This window comes from Ciconia boyciana, chromosome 7 (genome assembly GCF_034638445.1).
Source record: "Ciconia boyciana chromosome 7, ASM3463844v1, whole genome shotgun sequence".
NCBI classification, from domain to species: domain Eukaryota; kingdom Metazoa; phylum Chordata; class Aves; order Ciconiiformes; family Ciconiidae; genus Ciconia; species Ciconia boyciana.
The window spans coordinates 32406046-32427844 of record NC_132940.1 but is presented as its reverse complement, the minus strand read 5'-3'; the positions used below and the strand labels follow the sequence as shown (position 1 = coordinate 32427844).

The window sequence follows — 21799 nt, the reverse complement described above, 5'->3', positions numbered from 1 at the left end:
TTCCCTCCGGCGCTGAAATTCTTTTTAGCACTGAGGCATGTTCCTCCTACTCTTCTATTATATGCTTTAAAATTAATTAAAGAGGCTGGCTGGCCAGGCAAGGTTTTAAATTCCCTTTCTCAAAGAAAAATCTGACTTGCCCAACACCTCTCGCAGACACACAAGCACTGGAGGCAAAACCATTCTGGGGCAGCTTCCAGCCAAGGGCTTTGTAACCTTGCTCTTTTAAAAGAAGAAAATGAGAATAAAGACTCTAAGTGCCCACCACCTGCAATTAATTTTCACAAGGAGAGCAGTTAAGCACTGGAACAGGGTTCCCAGAGGGACTTACAAATATCCGATCCTTGCTCGGTTGAGTTGTGAAGATCTCCAAGCCCTAGAGCAACCTCATCCAAACTTGAGGCAAGCCCTGCTCTGGGCAGGGGGTTGAACCAGAGACCTCTGGAGGTCCCTCACAAACTCAGTCACTCCCCGACTCTAAAAAAGCTGAAAACCTGACAGGGACCATTTGTTGAGGAAGCCACTAATTAAAAAAAATATTGACTGAATGTTGTTTAAAAAAAAATTACAGTAAGTAATTATATGCGACTTAATATGTCAACGGCAAAGAGTCACCTGAAGGAAAGAAAATTAAGGGGATTATAAAATAAGGAGTGTACCACTTGTGACAAAGAGACAAAGACAAAAAATGCCATCAACTTGTGTTTATGAGCTGCTGTGTTTCTAATTAGGGCCAGACACCAAATTTGCATTTTATCTTGATTGAAACAGAATGAAAACCAAAAAAATAAAGGCGGCCGATGTTAAACTGTTTTCCCTGTTTAATTTAAGGAGTAACCTTATAGCATTCAAAATAGCTGGTTTTTTTTCTTCTGTTTTTAAGATCTCAGCTTCATCGGAGTGATTTCAATTTAAAACACAGAGGACCTTCAAGTGAGGGGAGAGAAGGAATGAGGTCACCTGCCAAGCAGCAGCTGCTCAGCATGGAAGAGGGGTACAACAGCAGCCACAGCAGCTTGCAAAATAAATTAGTAGCCATTGATAAACAAGCCAGAGGCTGAGGGAAACCCACACCTGAAACCAGGGGAAGCAGCAAGAGCAATGGCCATTGCTCCTCACACCAGCCCTGCCTTCAGAGGTGGCTGGCTGGGAAGGATGTTCCGCACAGCCCAGCACAGTCACCCAGCACCAAATTCTCTTAAAATGCAGCAAAATGGAAATCAAGCTAGTGCTCAGTGGGACACGTCAGTGGCCATCAGACAGAAGGAATCCATTTCGTTTCCTTCTGCTACAGTGACTAGGGTGACTCATACGATGGAGACCTGCACATAACATCCTCAGAGCAGGACACACACTAGCATGCTCTCTTCTCTCTCCCTTCCTTCTCTCATTGCTCTCACCCCCCACTGGCATGCCAGAAACCATGGAAGAAAACCAGCACACAGCATGTGGGAGCAATCCACACCTCTCTGAGTTGAGCATCACATTTCTCCCCATTGGAAAAGACTCTCCAGAAGTCAACAGCAATTTCAGTGTGTCCCACACCCTTCTGAGAGCCACAGCTGTTGGCTGAAGGAGCATGTAAGTCTGCTGTGGCCCCACTGGAAATAGGCACCAACATTGGATCAGGACAGGATCTGCCCCGACTCTGCTGTAAGGCTTCATCCCTGCTCCTTTGTTCATATGCCCAAGAGCATCCTTGTTTTTCTTTTCTGTCCTGTGACCAAAGGATGTCAAAAGACCACACAACCCTTCTGGGAAGATCAGAATCAGGGTTTTAACACCTGGAAGATGTGAGACACCTTTCACATGCCACAATCAGTTACAGCTCCTTGACAAGTGGCCCAAGACTGCAGCAGGGCCTTGCTTTGATAACATGGAGGGTGAAGTCCCTGTGGCAATCAGCCTCAGGGGCGTGAGGGAGACATACTGCAATGAATGAACACAAAGATTCTGTTTGCAAACCAAAATGCTTCCCATAGGTATCACTGTATACATTGCACCTTTGCCACCTGCAGCTAGGAAAAGATGCTGCACCCACCCATTCCACTTTCAAGCTTAACAAGTCCTGGCAGCAATCCTAACAGCTCAGCATGACTGCTACTCATGAAGACCGTCTCCACCTTCTTACCCCTCCCACTATCCTGCCAACAAAGCAACAACAACTCTTAACATCATGGTTTATTCCCCCTCCATATGTACAATTAAGTGTATGCATGACCATTAAAAATAAGGCTACTTATATCATGGCTCTGAAACACATTACAAACCAACTCCATCCCCTCTCATTACAACATTCAAAATGCTTGGCTTCCATGGTGTGCAGAGAGGGGCAAATGCAACCAGACCACATGGGCAATTAAGTGGTGCAGGGCTTTGGTAACTGGATCTAGAATTTTCCTCCTCTAGCCAAACAGTCAAACACAGCCAGGCTAGGGGGGGAGATTGTTATCCCACAGTGTCTTGGTGAGGTCAGTCCAGGTCCCAGGCAACTGCAGGTCACCGCATCTCAGCACGTTGCTGGTGGCAGACAGCAGAGAGGCCCAGGCTCATGTGAACGGAAGGACAACTTACTCCTCTCCTTTGGAGCTGCCCCTTTGGGTCGAGGCAGAAGCATAAGGAGAGGAGGAAGGGGAAGCTGCCCTTCTCTTCTTGATGGCCAGAGGACTTCAGTCTCCAGAGGTGCCAACCTGGGTGACATTTCTCAACATTTAATGCATCTAAAAAAAAAATAAATCAAAGGAACAACTGAACCATATCATTATGGGATCTCAAAGCAGATTACTTGCATGTCCAGGTAAGGCTTAGAGACTTTCTTTTTCCAATGGGGATGAAAGAACAGTCCAGATGAAAGTAACTGGAGATGTGCAAATGAGGACAGCCCTGTGTGGTCCTGTAAGCTCCCTTCCCAAGTAAATCTGTTCCCATATGCAACAAGAGAGAATCTTCCCAGCTTCAGCTTGTGGCTCAATAAATTTTATTATTCCTTTTTGTTTTTATTTAAAAGAATTTGTTTTCCTATCATAAAAATTAAACAACCATACCACCACCACCAGCAGCAGCAAAGTCTGTGGAGTTAATGTTGATGGCAGACAGTTCACTGGTGTTGCCAGTGTCTCAAAACGTCCTAGAAAGTCCATAAATGGAAAAAACCCAAACATGATGGTTTTGGGGAGGAACATCAAGGTGGTTTCGGTTTCTTGTCCTGCTGAGGATCCCAGATGAATACTGTAGCATATCAGCAGGACCAAGTACCTCATGCCTTGAGAGCAAACCCTTCATACCAGCTCCAGTACCTGATTAGTAGGGAAGATGAGACATTTAGAATAGCAATTTATGACATTCATTATCTCCTACATCAGCATATAGATCACTAGGACAGGACTGACCCCTTCCCATCTCCACCCCTTACCCTTTATTCACCAGCATGCAATAATATCACGCAAATGGGATAAGCACTTGGCAAGGATCCTGATTTTGATGTCTACTTGCACTAGGATAAATTACGGCATGAAGCAAAACCATCCACAGTTGTCTCATTTCCACTCATCCCAATCAACCATCTCTTGGAAATCTTGTAATGGAGATCAGAGATTTTGTCCTCTCAGCCCTCTGTGCTCACATTTCCCTTGTCCACGCTAAGATGGGGCAGCAGCCTCTGAAGGCATGGTCTAGAGACAGCAGAAGAAAATAACTACGCACCTGCAGAGTGATTTGCACAGCCTGTATTAACCCAGGGTGGTTCTACTAGGGAAAGCTCTAGAGCTTTAACCCATGGGTGCTGGCTGGCATGGCATCTGCCCCCAGAATGGACTGGGTTTGTGCAAACGCAGTCCTTTCCCAGACCATCCCACCTTCACCATGTGCTGCCAAAGGCAAATGGAAATATCAGAGTTCTGAAAGCCCTGGCTGTTTGCACATTTCTCTATCTTCTCTCATTAACAGACAAAGTGCATGAGCAAAACCTCTCCTCCCTAATCACTCTCCTGTTGTTGCTGGATTCAGTTCAAGATATCAAAAGTGTCTGTGCATTTTGCCCATTTTACTAAGAAGGAAGTGACCAAAGTAATGAGCAAACAATTCCACAGCCTGCTAAATAAATCGCCTATGAACAAGAGGCTACAGCATCACATGCTGCAAGAGCAGAAGTAACCAGGCCACTCGTGGCCTAAAAAGGAGAAAAAAAAAATCTTGACACACAGTCAAACACAGACCACTTGGGTCTCCCCGCATTCCTGCTTTTTTTGTGATTTTTTCAGGACCATTCAGACCAGCAACTCTGGTCTGGCTCCAGAGAGCTGCTATCATCACAGGGATGGGAGGGGAAATCAGGATGAGGACCTTAGCTTCATGAGAGTGACAATCCCGCGTGTAACTTTGCAAACAGCAAGTAAACCCCTTTATCAGCAGCTACAGGAAGCTGCCAGGGCTCTGGGCTACAAGCATGCGGTGTTAACCACCAAGCCTCAAATCATGGTGGAGGTCAACGCTGCTGTGTACAGTTTGGGATGGCATCAGACCTGTGGTTCTCCAGAGGATTAGCACCAGCCTGGGTTTGGGTACTGGTTTTGCTTGGCTGTCTGATAAGACACGTAAAGAAGGGCAAAGTCTTTTCCATATTACTTGACACTCCATAGATAGAAATACAGACACTCTGGAAGACTTTTAATTCAAGTGCTGAAAACCTGACAAAACACTGGCTTCTTGGTGCACAGGGAAGGCTGTTGCTTTCACAAAACCCTACGCTGGCAGCTGCTGTTTGTTACAGCCAGTCTGGGCACCAGGAGCAAGCAAAGCAAGGGAGCATCCCTGCTCATTTTAAACATTGCTCCAGCCGGCTGCACATCAGGAGCTCAGCTTTTAGCTCTGCTGCACTCCATGCTGCGGCAGCAGCCAGAAGACGGGCTCAGCTTAACACTGGCAAGTTAACACACAGCCTCTGCTGCCACAAGAACCAACAAGAGCCTGGGGAGATGCTTGTGCCAGACTCTCCATGCTACCAGGACCCCGAGGAGCAGCAGAAGCACACTGGGTGCTGGACGGCCACCAGCAGCTTTTCTACACCTTGCTTTAACTGGGTTTCATTGCTGGTGTGCTGTCTGCTCGCTCCGCCATGTGCCAGAGGCAAATACATCATTTAAATTACAAACTTCTACACTTGGGATGACGTCCTCTAAAGGTTTCTCCTGGCTGTACAGTTTCTCTGACCTTGCTCTTCACTAACAACAGATTCAAGCATTTAAAGAGGAGATGCATGAAATAACTTACCTTAATTGTACCCTGACTGTTAGCAGCAATCAGCACATTGGACTCCTGGAAAAAAAGAAGAGGCACTATCACAATCTGCCATTGCTTTTTTTTTTTTCCTTCTTCTCCCCTTTTTTGGAAGAAGCAGCAGAGAAGCAGCAGTTGTTTTTGTCTTAAACATTAGAAGTATATCTAATTTCAAAGGGACTTAACTCTTCCCATTTCCAAGATGCTTTCGAGGCTAAAAGTCTTTATAGAAGTTGTATTACCTTAAAGAATTAGAAAGCAATAATCCTTAGTGCTTGTACAGAGCTTTAAATCTCCAAAGCAATTTACAAACATGAATTAATCCTCACAGTCTCCCTGTGAAGTGGGCAAATAATAATCATTTTCATCTTTTGGCAGCATATGGACAAAGGTCTCCAGTGCCCTAACTAAACCGACTAATCACCACGACAAAACCTCTCTGTCTCTGAGGCCACACAACCTCTCTGACAGCCAAGAGGTTTCAGACAAGTAAAACAAAGAGACAAGATTAGAAGGCAATAGCAGATACACCCAGTTTGGGAGGGAAGATAAACAGAGAGGGCTCCAGGCCTGCTTTATTCAGAAAGGCAGCATCTATTTACCTCCTGCCAATTGATGGAGTTGCCTTTGGAGATATCCTGGTTGTCTGCAAATTAATGGTCTGCTGCATCAGTCAGGCAACCCCCAGGCAAAAACTGGGGGACACAGCCTCTGCTCTTTCAGACCGCATTCCTGATGTAACCAGCAAGTGCAGACACACCCCCCCAAACCAGAATCATTCAGACAGGGGGAAATCCAAAGGAACAATACTGTGCCAATAAACCTAAAGCACGTAACTGCTGGGGTGCTGGCAACAGCCCTGGAGATGCCAAGGTTGAACCACTGCTCCCAGACTGGTGTCCCGCATCCATCCTTGTGCCAGCAATTGTAACATATGCTGCCAAACTGCCCTCTGTGAACTGTTTGCTCTAAAGTCAGATGATAACTTTTCTCAGACACATTTTTCAATTTCTCTCACTGCTGCTATCCATCCTCAAAGTTGCCATAATTACCCCATCACTTAACACATGCATTTTTAATAAACTCGGTGACTAGAATATGCCCTGCTCCAATGGGAGTGGGAAAGCCATTCCCAACCCAGCCCCAACATGGTTGCATGCTGCCTGACCATGAGGTTCAGGACTTTGCACAGCCACCAGCTTCAAAGCAAAGGGAGAAAAATCCTTTTCAATGCAAAACCCCACTTATCAGGTAAGAGTAGCCTTGTGGTGGACCACTGGTCTAATTTTTTTATAGATTTGTTCACCCCCAGTACAATCATTAGGGGATTAGTTAAGACTCCTGATATCTCACCAATGATCCTCCAGATCAAAGCTCCTGAAAAGAAAGTATATCCTCAAAGGAAGCATATACTCCAATTTCCATTAATTTGGTGGCTAAAAGAGTCTAATCCTGTGAACCGCTCAGCTTCTGGTTAACAGCATTAGAATAAAAACCCACTGGGGGGAATGCAGATATAAATGTGATTTGGGGACTAAAACAGGGACTGGGATGCCAGACAGGATTTTGGAGGCAAGGGAGACACACTGGCAGCTATCTAGTATGCAGTGCAAGAGACTTGAACTCCTGAGTACAGATGATCCAGGGTCTGAATGATTCCTGTTTGCACTGTGAGTGATTGGTAATTCATCCTGCTGCTGCAGTCTGCTGGGGTACCACTGTAAATGAACTCTGGTTCAATGAACAGTTTTACCTGCTAAATAAAATAAAAACGCCAGAGGGTAATACACTCTCACTCCCTTGTTCTTCAGAAGCCACTGTTTTTTTTTTTTCCTCCAGCAGGTCTGAGCTAACCACCACTCTGCTGCTTTCACTCACAACCATGAGATGCAAACAGGAGCACACAGCAGCAAAATTAGCACCAAATCTGTCATTGAACAAACAGTGACTTGCTTGTTAAGACAGTCTAGCACTGCTTCCCTGGGAACACTGCTAAGTAACTTGTTTTTAATCCTCTAAAGAAACAATTATCTTCCTTTCATGTTGCCTATAAAAGAGCCAATATATTCAACACATTAAACACCTAAGCAAGTCATGAAGTTGCTTAAATCTGTAGGTTTGTAACTTGCAACAGGTGTGAGCACATTGAACCAATCTTTTTGCCAGGACATGCCTTGATGGAGTTACCATATCCTCAGAAGACAACCATCATGACCACTTAACTGGCAGAATACCTATTTCCCTTACCACACCACTATGAGCATCTGTATTTCTCAGGCATGAAAAACAGGGTATCACCATCCACTGTGGTTGCATGTTCTACTTTACCCTAATCACTTGGTGTTTCTATGCAGGGCAAGAAGGTTGAAAGGCTGGCCTTCCCCACCCCTCCCAAATTTGTTGTCTGCAGGAGACAAACTCCAAAAGCAGAGGCAGGGAGTATGTTGGAGATCCACCCCAACTGAATAGTCCTGCTCTGAAGAAATCAATTTTTGAAATGACTCTTCTATGCATGCACCTCCTGCTACAGGTGGTTAGCACCTGTAACCCTTCTTAACAGGAGAGGCAGAAGGTGCCAGCTGCCTTTGCTAAAACAAGATTGAAGAAGAAAAAATGAACAACAAAATTCAAGAGACAAGGGTTTACTGCCTAGCAAGCAACAGAATTTTGTTCCATGCGGCTGCTAATCTCAAGTATTACTGCGCTCTGGTGGAAAGCTACCGACTGCGTAACCTGATGAAATGTGGCAACCTCTCCTCTGCACATCAAGGCAGATAAGGAGCAATTGGTGGAGATGTGGCACAGTGCACTCAAGTCCCCTGCAATGAGATAACGTGGCATCTCAACAAGCCAGGGACAGCCATAAAACTGACAGGAGACAGCTTAAGAGTTTTGGTCCTGTTAAGTCAACAGAAAAGAGCAAGGCTCTGGGGATGTCAAAAGTATGCAGCATCATCTTCTTGTCTCTGGGCATTACATGTGAATATAGAAAGATTAATTGACAAATGTAGGTGTACCTCAGGACTCAGTCAAGATTAACGGAGTGTGCAGGTCCAGAATAGCTCTAAGGTGCTCCAGGGCTGAAGTCCTGTGCTAAGACTTATGAACAGCCTTCCACACAGGCCAACTTGTTCCTTGACTGCAGAGACAGTATTATGGGAAGTCTGAAGGACAGTTCCTTGACATTGGGAAGTACTTGACTCCACCACAAATCTTTGTTATTGCCTACAAACTGGACACATATCCACACAGAGGTAGGCATTATGCAAAATGAAGTTGTAAATCAGTCCCAAGAGCAAAAGACAGACCAAACAGAAGCACCTCCGTCCTGAACCTGACACATCCATGTTCTCCTGGATGTGGCACTGGATGAATACGACTGGTCTACCAACAGGAATTTAGGAGCATTTGCCCTTGGGATATGAAGGGACTTTCATTGATTGCACCAAAAGAAGAAATTTCTGCAGCACATTCTTGATGGCAAAGAAAAACAAAATCAAATTTAGGACCCTCCTGAGTAGATGAGATACCTGTTACATTCATCATTTGAAGGAATTATTCACCTAGTGACAGATGGATTTTGAAGCACACCGATTTCCTTCCCTCCTAGTTAAGTCCTGTATTTGGATGGCCCTGGGGAAGCAATTTGTACAGGGAAGGAAGGAAGGGAGAAGGAAAGTCTGGCTGACTGATGGTATTCATGCAAGAGCAGTCGGCATTAAGAGAATCAGAAATGCTCTGGATGTTTCACGAAGCTTGAGGAAACTCAGCTGAACAACTGAAAATTGTTGGAGCTGCTTCAGTGCGATAGGGAGTAAAAGACAGCTGAAGTTGTAGCTCTTCCACTCTTTCTTTTCATCTTTGTGTAAGAAAACATTGAGGGAGGGCTAAATGAAAGGCACCCCAGATGGATACCTGTTAAAAGAGCACACACATCTCCTCAGAGGGACACACACTGGTAATATTCAAGCTGACTCAACTCTATGGAGCAAGTAAAAGCTCCAGACAGACCCTCTAGCTAAGCTGTGAACCCATCCTCACAGTTAACTGCAAGGCTCCTCTCTGTCATCCCACTTCACTAATAAAGAGCTACCATGGACACCCACCTGCAGCTGCAGTGCTCCAGGAGTTAAGCACCCCTCTGACCAGTGGGCTCATGCAAAATTACAGCTGAGTATTTTTATTATCTGCCTTTCCTGACACAAAATAGAAAGCCTGTCCCAAAGGGGCTCAAAATAGGCAAGATGAGCACATATCACTCGCATCTTTTTTTTTTCCTTTAATAGAATCCTTTGTGAGACCACTCCTCCTCTACTATCCCATATATATCAGTCCTTAAAGTGAAATTCAGAAGCTCACACTGAAGGAAAAGCTGGAGCATGGTCTACACAAGAGGAGGAGCCCGGATGCTGACTTTGAAACATCTCGGTCCCCCTGTTGGGAGCGAAACTGTGAATCAGAACATTTATGTGTGAACATAACCTACACTTTTATAGTTTGTAAACGTGGTAGTTTTGCAAAAGCTAGTCTTACCAGGAACAGAGTCAGAGTACTTGAAGGTTGGAAACTACAGTGGGTAGCTAACAACCACAGCTTTGACCATGTAAGCCAACACAAGAGATGCAGCAGCACTTCTCCATGCCATTAGCCTGACAAAACTAACCTTGAAATACTTAACTGACTGTGTTTCCTTCAAGACCCACGCTGAGGAAGGAGAAGAGTTTGACTAAAGGAGAAATGGTACAACGTAGACTTGTTTCTTACTTTTACACTCTCCCCTACTTTCTACAGGTACCAGTGATAACACAATGGGCTGAAGAAGCTGTTCCTCAGGAGGAGTATTAAGATGCAAGATGTGCCTCCAAATTGTATGTGCACATGTTCATGCGATGGACTGGAAATCCTATTTGGGACTTTCACAGTATTATAAATAATTACAGGCCATGAAGTTTGTGTCTTTGTTATCCCCCCTTTTCTGCACAAATAAAGCATATTCGCCTCAAAATTCCAGCGCAATCATCATTGAGGTAAGCGTGAATTTTCTGGATTTTCAGCTAGATTTGTTCTACGGATTCACAGTTAGGATTCTTAAAGATCTTATATTAAGTTAACAACTTCTCACCTTCCCACCCCAGCAGACATTTTTGCTAACGAATGGCTGGTTCATCAGCAATTCTCTTTCAAGCAGACAGACTCACTGCCAAGTAACCCTTAACACTTACACAAAGGAACTGGAGCCTAATTAAGCAAAGTTGTTGATACAATGGGAAAATATACTGGGTGAGAAAGCTTGCACTCAAATGGCCATTGTCGTATGTTATTTATAGGCAGAATAAAAGTATATAGTTGAACTAAGTCTAGTGCTGTTTTGTACAGAAAGCCGTTTCTTGAAGTAAAACTACTTGGTCCTTACTGAAGATGGCAACTATTACTCAGGTGCTGGCTTTTAGGACTGAAGCTGCAGACCATCTGCAAGACATATTTCACCAAAACTTTTCCCATTGACATCACGCACGAAGCTTTTTCCATATATCAAGATGTGTGAAAGCAGTTCCCCAACAGACCACCACTGCTTGACTGCTCTTCATCTTGTAATTAGCAGATTCTAATGGGTTTTTACTCTAAATCCCCCAGGATCTGGTTATTTTGTTGTATGACTCAAGTCAGCTTTTGTTTTTGAAAGAAAATTACAAATTCTAACCTAGGAAACATGATGAACCTCCAGTGTGCAAAAATCAAGAAGTTTTTAAAAGCTAAACTGCTAGATTAGATCTCCTCCCAACAGGATAATGTGGTGCACGTGGAATTTTATTTTCTTTATTTCTGCCATTGTTGCGATACAATCGTTATTGATGAAGGGGTGCATGGTGGGATGGTTAAAGAGTGGTGCACAACCCACTATCTCCCTGTGTGCCAGAACTTCCTTTATATGCCATCACACTCACCTAACATTAATCCCTTCTGAACAATTTTAAGGGACTATTATCCATACTGTGAACATCAGGCCCAAGCAGAAATTAATTACTTCTTTAAACTGAGCACTTCTTCAAAGAACGAGGTCTTACATACAAAAGATGTCGTACCAAGACCTTTCAGGAGCAGCAACACCCAACTCTTTAGGTTTTAAACCTGGAACAGAACACACATGCGTAAACTGTGTCTTTTAATCCTTAGAAACTATATTTTTATCTCATTCTGAAGGTAAATCCTTTTTACACACAGAGATAAAGCCTCCTTAGGCTTATCTGGGCCCCCAAAAAAGCAACAACTCAATATAACTGAAAAAGGTCTCGTCTGTACTTCTAACTCCAGCTGCAAATACACAGTCTTTTGGGTTTGTAAGTTTATAAATGCTACACGATTACACCTGCACAGCATAATAAAGATGTTTTCTTAACACATTAGCCCACAGATTTACAGATGGTGGCACTCCTTTGGCTTGCTTTCTGTAGAAAGACTTGCCTGCAATCATATGCACATGCATATAATTTCTTCTTACATAGGAATACACGGACATGCTATAAAGGGGAAAAAAGCTTTCAAACAAATTAGTGTTTTCATCATCCTACATCACAGAGTTTGCAGCTTCTGCACAAGATGAAGTGCATCTCACTAGGAAATGTGCACAGGTAGAAATTCAACATCTCCTTGAATCCCTCCCCTCATTTTTCTGCAATTCCAGACTTTAACCTCTGTACCAGCGATGCTTTTATCAAGTTTTCTGACACTTCCACATCTGGTATTTTCTAACCATGACTCTCAATACATGAGTATATCCCTCTTTCCTGCACCCTGAAGAAGCAGTCTTCTCATTTTTGGATTTCACACTTAATGCATTTTTCTACTCCTATTCAGGCCAAACTCAGCACAAAATGATGCTGTATAACTGGAAGCTTATTTGCTATCATATATACCCAGGTCTCTGCATTCACAGCACATGGGTGCTCAGAGGAAAGCAGCCCAAGGCTTGCTCCAATGACACACAAGTAAGTAGTAAGCTCTCGGCCAAGTGAGAAATCACTTTTTCTTAGCATGACCCTTCTTTTCAGCATATAGCTCTCAAGAAAACAAGATCAACAAGGCAACTGAAGACCAGGCTAGAAGAAAATAGAAGTACACACATGTATGGTGCTGCACACAGACAGGCACCGATTTGCTCGTTTCTACGCCGTCTTCTGAATTCAAGATGGAAACAGAGGCCAACGAGACTGATGGGACAAGGGCAAAGAAAGCTCTGCAAGGGCAGGAGAGCTAGCCAGCAAAGCCCACCCCAGGAATGGTTGATATATTACAGGCGACCGCCTCTGTAATTTAGTTGTTCTGGAACAAAAATGGTTTTGATGAGCACCTAGTTTATTTAGAATTCAAGATGAGAATAACTCATTATTATTCTGCATCTACTGCAAAGTGAAGTACACAGCTCTAACAGCTGTTGCACACTCCCCATCAGGCAAGGTAGGGAGACATATGTTAAAACCAAATTATGTTGGCATTAACCCCCCTCCCCCAAAGGGCAAGTCTTCTCTTCCTCTATATGTGGGAACATTGAGCTCCACTGCGCATCTATCTGTGACAAGGTCTCTAAAGCTACTTGTTCCTATGGTCATATATCCTGGGATTTCAGACACTCCCCATAAAAAATATGCTTAAGGCCTTGAACAAAGCAGCAGCAGTATATAAATATAGATTGCAATAAGCCTACAAAAACATATACATAAACATGCAACACATTAGCATCAATATTGCAAAACCACAGGAAATGGCTAGGCATTAGTTTAGTGAAAACAGCTTTTAGCATCTATTCTCTTAATATTTAACGCTCCCAAATATTCGTCTGACAATTCTACATAATGCAATGCCATACGTCGCTTGACAACTGCACAGTCCGAGACCTGCATTCCTACCGCCAATACGTTTTCCTCCTTTCTCTTCTACTGTTTGTTGCAGTCAGTCATTACATCATGCTGGAGGTGATGAATTTAATCTCTCCCTAGCCAAGGTCATGCTGCCCTGCTGATCAGTGCTGTATGTGGCAAAACCAAGCCCCAGGGCGCTATCATTACTATTGCTATTGCTGTTGCTTATGCCTCCCTTCCAAACCCTCATCAGAAACAAAACGTGCAATCTGAAGAAATGGCCACCAATCTGCATAAGAGTGTTCAGAAATGTGACCTAAATCTGGTAGTTTTAGATTTTGATTTTGTGCAGACCAATGGCAAACCATCAGGGATCGGAACCATAAACAGAAATCAGTAGAATGTGAAAAGCCTTTTCAGTCCAAGCTACCCTGAATTAGACAGACAAGCAGTCCACCCTACAAGCACAGCCTACCACAGCCCAGTCCTGAAGTACAGCAAGGACCACCACTCCCAGCTGCTGCACTGGGAAGGAATGGATGCTGGTGGGAAATTCCTGAGAGATGCTAAGACATCCTTTCCCACACCTCCCAGCTCCTCAGTCCTCTTTAATTTACAACACACTCCTTGCCCTACTGTGAAGGGCAAACACCAATTTAAGGCCTGCTTCATGTTTAGTTGGTTCTTATGCCTTTTTCTTTCACACTCATGATGGGCTTCTCCCATCTCTCTTACCTTCTCTATTCTTCTTCCTTTTCCTTTTTGCCAAGTTAGCGCTTTCTCTTCCAGCTCAACTGTATCCAACACTCCTCCGTTGTTGTTCCCTCTTTCAAATCTTCTTCACACTTGAATCAGCAATTTCCTAGTTTGTGCAAGAACACTTTCATCTTCCCCAGACCATCTGTCCCATATCCTTTGTGGATTTTGTATTTGTGAGATTATTGTCACTTACATGGCATGTCTTATCAAAATCCAACTTTCAGCACTTTGTTCTTGAGTTTTAACAGCACCGTGTACATCTTCCCATCTCCTTCTCCCTCCCCTTGTGAGTCCACCTTTAAAAATCCTGCTTACAGAACAGTTTCCTTTTCTTTCCAACCCTTTTGCCTCCAACGTGCTAGCACCAACACCAACATGCACGTCTTCCTTGGGTTCAGAAAGGGTTCAGATGATGGTTAATCTTCCTCTCTGCTCCCAGAATGCAATCAATCAACTCTATCTGCTCCCACAGGCTGCCTTCTCCTTCTTAGCTCTGTAATTCTAGGTCCCTGACCTCATTACTGTACTAGGACAACATATCTGTTCCTCTGGTCCCTGCCTGGGCTGTCAACTACAGCTCATTCCCACATCCACCTCAGAAACATCTGCCTAGATAAAAACCACAGGATAGAAGCATATAAGGAGGCAGAAGCCTTATGGTTAGAGACTGAAACACCACATTATTTTGTGGGAACAAACTGCTGCTGGGCCAGGGGCTTTCAACAGGAGAAGGTGATCCACATCAGCAGACTTGCAGATGCACACATGCTCCAGATATTCTTTCTTTTGTGCTTTTTCCTGATACACAAGAGCTAATACTGCACATCAGCTGCTGCACTGGAGGACACTCCTCTGAAGGCTGACAAATGGTTTCTAAGTTGGGCCCAGAGGGATCACTGCTCAGTGACACATCTATGGTCTATGAAGCTCAGCACACCATTGATGCTGCCAGTGGCTTCCCTGGGCCAGGCACTGGAGTTCGGATCCTGTTATTAAATCCCGTTATTAAAAGTAAATTAAATACATAGAAATACCACAAAATAAGCTGTTAGCTGGTCCAGCTCCTGCTTCCCTTCCTCTCCCAGCGCCGTTAGTTTCAGTCTCTAAATAGCTGAATGATACAGGCTTAAAACTAACCCAACCACCTTGACGTTAATATTTTAAATTATTAAGTCTTAGTTCTCTAATGCCAATAAATCATTTATATGTGCACATTTAATTAACAATCCAATCAGTAAAAACAACTTAGCATTCGCACAGCACATTTTATCAGAGAAACCAAAGACACATTACAACATTAATTAAGTGTAACAGATGCCCTGGTGAGGTAGCTAAGTATTATCCTACTTTGACATGTGGGGAAACCGAAGCAACACACTCAGTGGATTTGCCCAGGGTTAATCCAGATGTTCACAATGAGGCACTGAAGAGAAAAAGCAGGGAGAAATACCACTGAGATTTAACTCTCCTAATAAGCATTCCATTTCTGAACTGCAGTATTTACTTACTTGCTGATGAGAAATCCATTCCAGCTGCGTTCCTCTCCCAAACAGACTAGGGGCACAAACCACTGCTATCAAGCACACTAGAAATCAACTCTAAGCTGCAACAGCCTGCCAGGTGAGGCTGAACAGACTAGGTCCAATGTGACACCCAGCTAAGGGTTTTGAAGAACACTTAATGACCCTTCCCACCCCACAGTTCACACCTATACACACATCTAAGCTCATGGGATGCAGAACACTTACCTAGCAGTCATAGGTCCTAGACCTACATCAGTGTCTCTTATCCCCCAAGCACTCCAACAACTCATCCAGCCCTTGGGGAGTTTCACACCAGGCTCCCATGCCAGGAGCACAGGAGAAGAGCAAGAAATTCCTGAATGACACTGACTCTGCTCACAACACACCGAACAATTATGAATCTTGGAATATATCAGGTGTCCCAATATCCTCACTCTTCTACAAACCCATAGTTTAACCAGTCTTTCAGGCCACGCAGAGTCTGTCCTGCCATCTCCTCCTCTCTTCCCACACCCAGGTGACCCTTGCAGTGGTCCCAGACAATGGTGGCACCCACACAACTGTGGCAGCTCTTTTTGGAGGACAGGCTCCTCTGTGCCCTCAACCTACAGTTCTAGACCCAGCAGTTTTGTTTGCTTCCCCCATTTGGTACAGAAAAACACTGGTTCCTGGGACTGAGGCTATAGCTGACAGGCAAATTGATTTGCTCAAAGTATCAGGGATGGCTTTTTTGATAGTGCCTGGCAGCCATGTAGAATTCAGTCCAACAGCCCATACTGTGCAAGTCCAGCCTTGTTTTTCCCAAAAATCATGAATTCTGCCCTGTATGCAAATTATATGCTGTGGAAATGCTTTAGGTTTCCCAATTATCATGTGATGAAATGTTTCAGACCCCAATGATGCCTATTGTCAGTCCCTTTAACCCAAGTGTGTGCCTCTCAGCAAAGCTGGATGGATTTTCAGAAGTTCTCACTGAAACCAAGAGGAGCTCATCTCCTCAACATCTTTGGCAACTGGATCTCTATGATTAAGGGACCTGAGTATCAATATGAAGTCTGTCTCATGATGGTAGGATGCAGAGCCTTCCTTCTCCAAGCAGAATGACATAAAGTGTGGCTTACATGAGAGTAATCGCAAAGTCACCAGTTCCTGTACTGCTCCCAGTCTAAGACAGGGTGTGCAGAAGATTAGATAACACAGAATTCATCTAATTAAAGCAAGAGAGAGAAAGGCTTGACTAATATTAAGGTATTAAAGCTACCATAGGCTTAATACAGGGTGGATAAAGTGCTGAAATAACCTCTAGGGAAAGAGGTCTTGCAGCCATGTAACTGGTGGGAACACATGCTGGCCAGCACTAGTGGGACAGGCTGTAAAGAAAAACCTTACTAAACCCCTCACACAACACTGTCCCCTCAAAACACAAGTGGAAGAATAATTAATGCATTACAACCACAGATGGTGGCAATCAGTAGTACAGGAGAATGGGTCAATGATAGGAGATGTCAGGAATGATGAAGGGAGCCAAGCCGAGTCAGGCTGGCTGGGTCAGCAAGAGGGAGAACACTCTGGCAGGAACTCATGAAATGGCTGACGGACCAAGGAAATCAATTTATGTAAAACTGATAATGGATTCATACTTTGCTACTGTTCATTTTAAACAGTTTGGCTGTCAACTCTTTGGGGCAGGAAGCTGTCACTTGCTGTCAGCTTGGACAATACCTAGTAAATTGGATCTCCTGCCTACTGTAGCTTCTTTGCACTGTCCTAATGAAATCACCTCCACCTCTAAGTCTGGCCTGACACAGAGATGCAAAAAAAGGGTCATGTTAAGCAACTTGAATTCTGACATTTAATTCGTATGCTTTAACTGTAATAACATCCCTTGAACATACCCATACATTTTTAAGTGGGATCCCACCACCAAACCAAACCCAAACCCTGATACTACAGTATTGCAAACCAACCAACTTTGAAAGTTCTGGACTATGTTAAAATCCTGACTTGTTTCGTTAACAGGTCTTGGAATAACGTTGCAGGGGGACTAGAGTGCTCAATAGCTATGAAACATATTAACTATTCTGAATGTTTTGCTTATGCCAGCTGGAAAAGAAGGATGATTGTTTCACTGCATCTGCAAGCCTTCTAATTTTGTTACTGGATGGGCCAGAAGTCTGGCAGCCATGGAAATCAAAGCCTTCATTTCTCTTTAAGCCAGGAATAGTATATTTAATAGCAAGAGGAACAAGAGTCATGGGTCTAAGCATCAGTGCTGAGGATGCTGTCTTGGGCAGGGGGGCAGGGGGGAAACAACAGCATACATAAGATGCTGCATCTCCAGCCGAGGCTGCAGGCAGGGAGGGTGGGGGATTACACATCTGCATGGCAAGCAGAGCTACAGCAAGGGGCAGGGAAGTGAGGCACAGCAAGAGAGCAAAAATATCTCATCCCTGGAGGCTGCTTCCACCCAAAGGGCTGCAGCTGCTTGGTGGTAAGAACAAAAGAGGGAAGAGTACCTGCCTGCAAGGTGGCCCAGCTTGTAGCTGCATAAGCCACTGCAGGAAATATATATATACTTTCTATGCAACACATACATAATAAATATATGTGCCACAGAAGTGAAATCGCCAGGACCCGATGAGATAAAAGAAGGGACAAATTGTTTCTTGCAGAGAAAAATCAAGGCACAAACATTAACACATGTGTATAAGCTTAATGAAATTATACCTATACTAACTTATAATATACACCTATTTGGGAAAGAGGACTTTGATTTAAGGAATGGAAATTTAATTAAGGTAAAATAAAAGTTTCCATTAATCTTGAAAGAATTCACAACCTGCTGCTCTCCTTCGACATCCAATTCAGCTAATGTTATACCAGGATCAAGCACAGCACTACATACCTGAAACCTCCTGCGATGCAGACAAGGCTGAGCCAGCTGTACCAAATCACATGGCCTTCTCTGGTCTTGAGAAATAGGAAGCCTTCTCTCCTCAAAATACCATTTCAAAATGCCCCGAGTACAGTGGGCAAATATTTTCACTATCCAGGACATGCAGGAAAATTATGAAGGAGAAGAGATGTTGATAAACTTGATATCAGCAATGAAAAATGGCTAGAGCCTACACCTGCAGGCAACAGGTTCTGATGATATCCAAAACTGCGTTTAATGTCACAAGCACAAGTTTACTCTTGAGTAGTAACTAGGTAAAATTCCAGTTATACTTAAATCTTCTCCCCGCACATATTCAAGTCATAGGGTTGTGTTAAAAAAGTTTACTGTCTTCTGTTCCTGTGGTACAGGGTAAGCACAGGTAAGGATGGGGCAGCAGAGCTGGGCGTCCTCCCCCAGCCATCAGAACCATCTCCTCTTCACCTACAGCTGAGAACGGGGTCAGAGCTGGCCTGGCTCACAGTCAGTGTGGTCTCTGTAAGTCCTTATTGTTATGGCAGTATACAAAAGGGAGCTGAACTGGACTTTGAGCTGGGTCATGTCTGTAAGGCTGTCAGGAAGAGAGTGATCTTTCATGTGTAAACTGAAAGAGATGCTGGAATCCCCGAAAGAAGATACATTGAAGCCCACAAGACACTTTGAAAACTGAACTGCAAAAATAAGGCCACACTGCAAAATATCAGCTTTGATTACCAAATTGTATGGCTGGCATTGAAAAAGACAGTACAGTAAATTGAATTTTAATAAGATCTGCCTGTACATAAAAGGTGAAGAACTTCATTAAACAAAACCATACAGAGTACAGATGATACATATGAGGTTGCTTCTCTAATATCCTACTACTAAAGCTTTCTTCATTGTATTTATCTGGAAGGAGAAGGGAGTAGGAAGAGAAGACAGCTATGCCTTAGGTATTAAGAATGATGAGAGTACAGCTTTATAGCTTTAGTACAATAAATGCAAAGCGTGACATCTTCCCTACTTTGTTCTGCAGAATGAACTATTCAAAAGATAATAATGAACTTTGCATCATCTGAAGGACTCAATTGTGCTCTGCTGCCTGCTTCCCTGATCCCATCCATCTAAAACACTCCTGAATCCAGAAGGATGAGAGAAACCAGCAACAAAAATGCACCTGAGAAATCAGAAATCACTGGGTCCTTCAGCTGTTGAAAAGCATTTTAGATTTAAAAACAAAGGATGTAAAAAACCCCCACTCCACCAAGGACTGAGATTTAAGTCAGAAGAAAAATGTAGGATGCCTTTAGACAAGTTCATTGATTGTGAGGGGAAAAAATATAAATCCAAACTCGACACACAATTCTTACAACTAGAGAGAAATTCCCTATTCTTTCATTCACTTTCCACTTTCCCTCTCCTCAACTTGCTCATTCATCTCCCTGCAACTTACCCTCCCCTAAGGAACACCAGAAGGTAGCCCCTGAATTCTAATTGCATTTGCTATTCTACTCAATCCCATGGATTTACATGGGCAAAATTAGCAGGACTTGCCTATCAGGCATTCTCCACAATACTAGATGAGAAGTCACTTGAAGCTTTAGATGGGCTTTCTTTTGTTTATGGCCTTTAAATAATTCAGAGAGAGGAGTTGTCAAGCTGAATCTGCAAAGCTCCCTTGACTTTGGACTTATGCTATTAGACTGCCTGCCTATTGTTTATAAACACAAAAGGATGTTACAGGATCCTATGTCTGCATGGGAGGGGAGTCAAGGACTAGAAGAACCAGGGCTGTCAAGACAAAAGTCATAAAAACAGATGGGAAAGCAAAAGTACGCAATAGGTGAAATACAGATGTACCAGCAAAGCAGCAAGAGCAAATTGCCAGTTTGGTTGTGCTATAAATAGTCAGTGCTAGCAGTTTCTTGTGTAACATGATGTCATTCTTTAAAAAGGAAAACCCCAAATGCAAATGGTAACTTTAATTAGCAATTAAAAGCACAACTTCACAGCTATACAGCTGCAGCCACCTCTCTGAGATCTGTCTCACTTCTGCAAACAAGTGACAGTCATCAGGCAGTGGGCCAGCACTTCATCATCATCCCAAAGCTCAGAGAGCAATTTTGTCCTTTCCCCCTTTTTTCTGGGCTCTTTGGGCAGAGATTTACTAGGTCCTGCCTGGGGACACCAGCAAACCACAGGTGATGGCCCCTGGCATCCCAGGGAGCTCACACACTCCAAGGTGCCTTTTAGGTTTTGGGTTTTTTTGTTTGGGTTTTTTTTGGTTTTTTTTAATGACTCTGGGACATGCATGGCTTTGATGTGGTTTTGCACAGTCATTTTCAATCAAAGCTGCAAACCTGGCTTTACAGCAAATGACTGACTTGAAGCAGCAACAGGAATTGAGAGGGAAGGGGAACCTCAGGATGTGCAGCCTTGCTCCACCCGTGCACATTTCTACAACTAGAACGTAATCACCTTTACAGGCAGTTTGCTAAATCTAATGAGGACTTTAAAAAGGGCATTTTAATACAAAAACCAGTAACTATGATTACAGTCTTGCTTTAAACTACCAAGCTGGATTAACTCTTAGCAATTATACTTAGCTCTGGATGCTGCAGACAAAACCCTGCCCTAGGGCTGTCCCTATGCGGTGGGACATCACGGCTGGGCAGCAGAGTTGCTGCCAAGGATGCTGCAGGAGCTGTCTCGGCACACTATGGGATAATACATGTATATGGAGGGGAACGATCCAGTTTAGTTGGCTCTCCTAAAGCAGACAGAGACCTCCACTTTGCTCTAGGAAGACTGCAACAGTGGACAAAACATTTTTCTTTTGCCCAACCGGTCCCAGCAGCTTCCAGTCCTACAAAATTTCACGATTAAAACAGCCTTTTATTACAGTCTTTTATGCCGAGCTTCTGACCGTATGAAATCCTAAATGAAACATGATGTAACACATGCAAATGAGCTGAAAAGAGAATTCAAATAACAGGAAAATATCATTAAGTGGGAAAGTTTAACTCGGAAGGTCAAAATCATTCTAGCCAGAAGAAAGAGATGCTGCACAGGGCATGCATGCATGCCCAATGGCCTTAAACGTGGCACCAACGGCTCCTTTCTTACTCGCTCCATGACTGCCAGCTAACAGCAGGGCCTGAAGCTGCAGTGCCATTAATAAGTCCCTAAATCTGCTGGTCTTGAATACGCTCCTGAACTCCAGGGAACAGCTTCCCAACAGTGTGCTGCCTGCCAGCGTCCCTACAGCAAGGCCATTAAACAGAAAACTGCTTTCCCCCCCGCCCCCCCCTTTTTTTTTTAATTTTAAATGTGGTACATGCATCTGAAATAAGTATTGCCAACTCCCAAACGTTACTGATCACAGCCCACTCTCAGGTAGGAGTCCTGAAATTAACTGAGGGATTGTCAAGCTCACACATCACAGCCTGGAAATCCTTGAATCAGATGCTTCC

The 21799-nt window shown here is 43.8% G+C and overlaps 1 protein-coding gene and 1 non-coding gene across 5 annotated transcripts in view; both read right to left on the bottom strand.

Moving 5' to 3' along the window:
- Positions 1-2172: 2172 nt before the first annotated feature.
- COP1 (COP1 E3 ubiquitin ligase) overlaps positions 2173-21799 on the bottom strand; it is a 129847-nt gene continuing 110220 nt past the window's right edge. For 3 of the 4 annotated variants that reach the window (XM_072867326.1, XM_072867327.1, XM_072867328.1), the window contains 2 exons: positions 5269-5313; positions 2173-3296 (listed from right to left, as the gene is read on the bottom strand). In XM_072867326.1, coding sequence (XP_072723427.1) covers positions 3279-3296; positions 5269-5313 — 63 coding nt within the window. In that variant the 3' untranslated portion in view covers positions 2173-3278. The remainder of the gene's footprint in view (positions 3297-5268; positions 5314-21799) is intronic. The other variant, XR_012043363.1, reaches the window with a different exon arrangement.
- On the bottom strand, positions 21059-21191 carry LOC140655052 (small Cajal body-specific RNA 3). Its single transcript, XR_012043627.1, has one exon.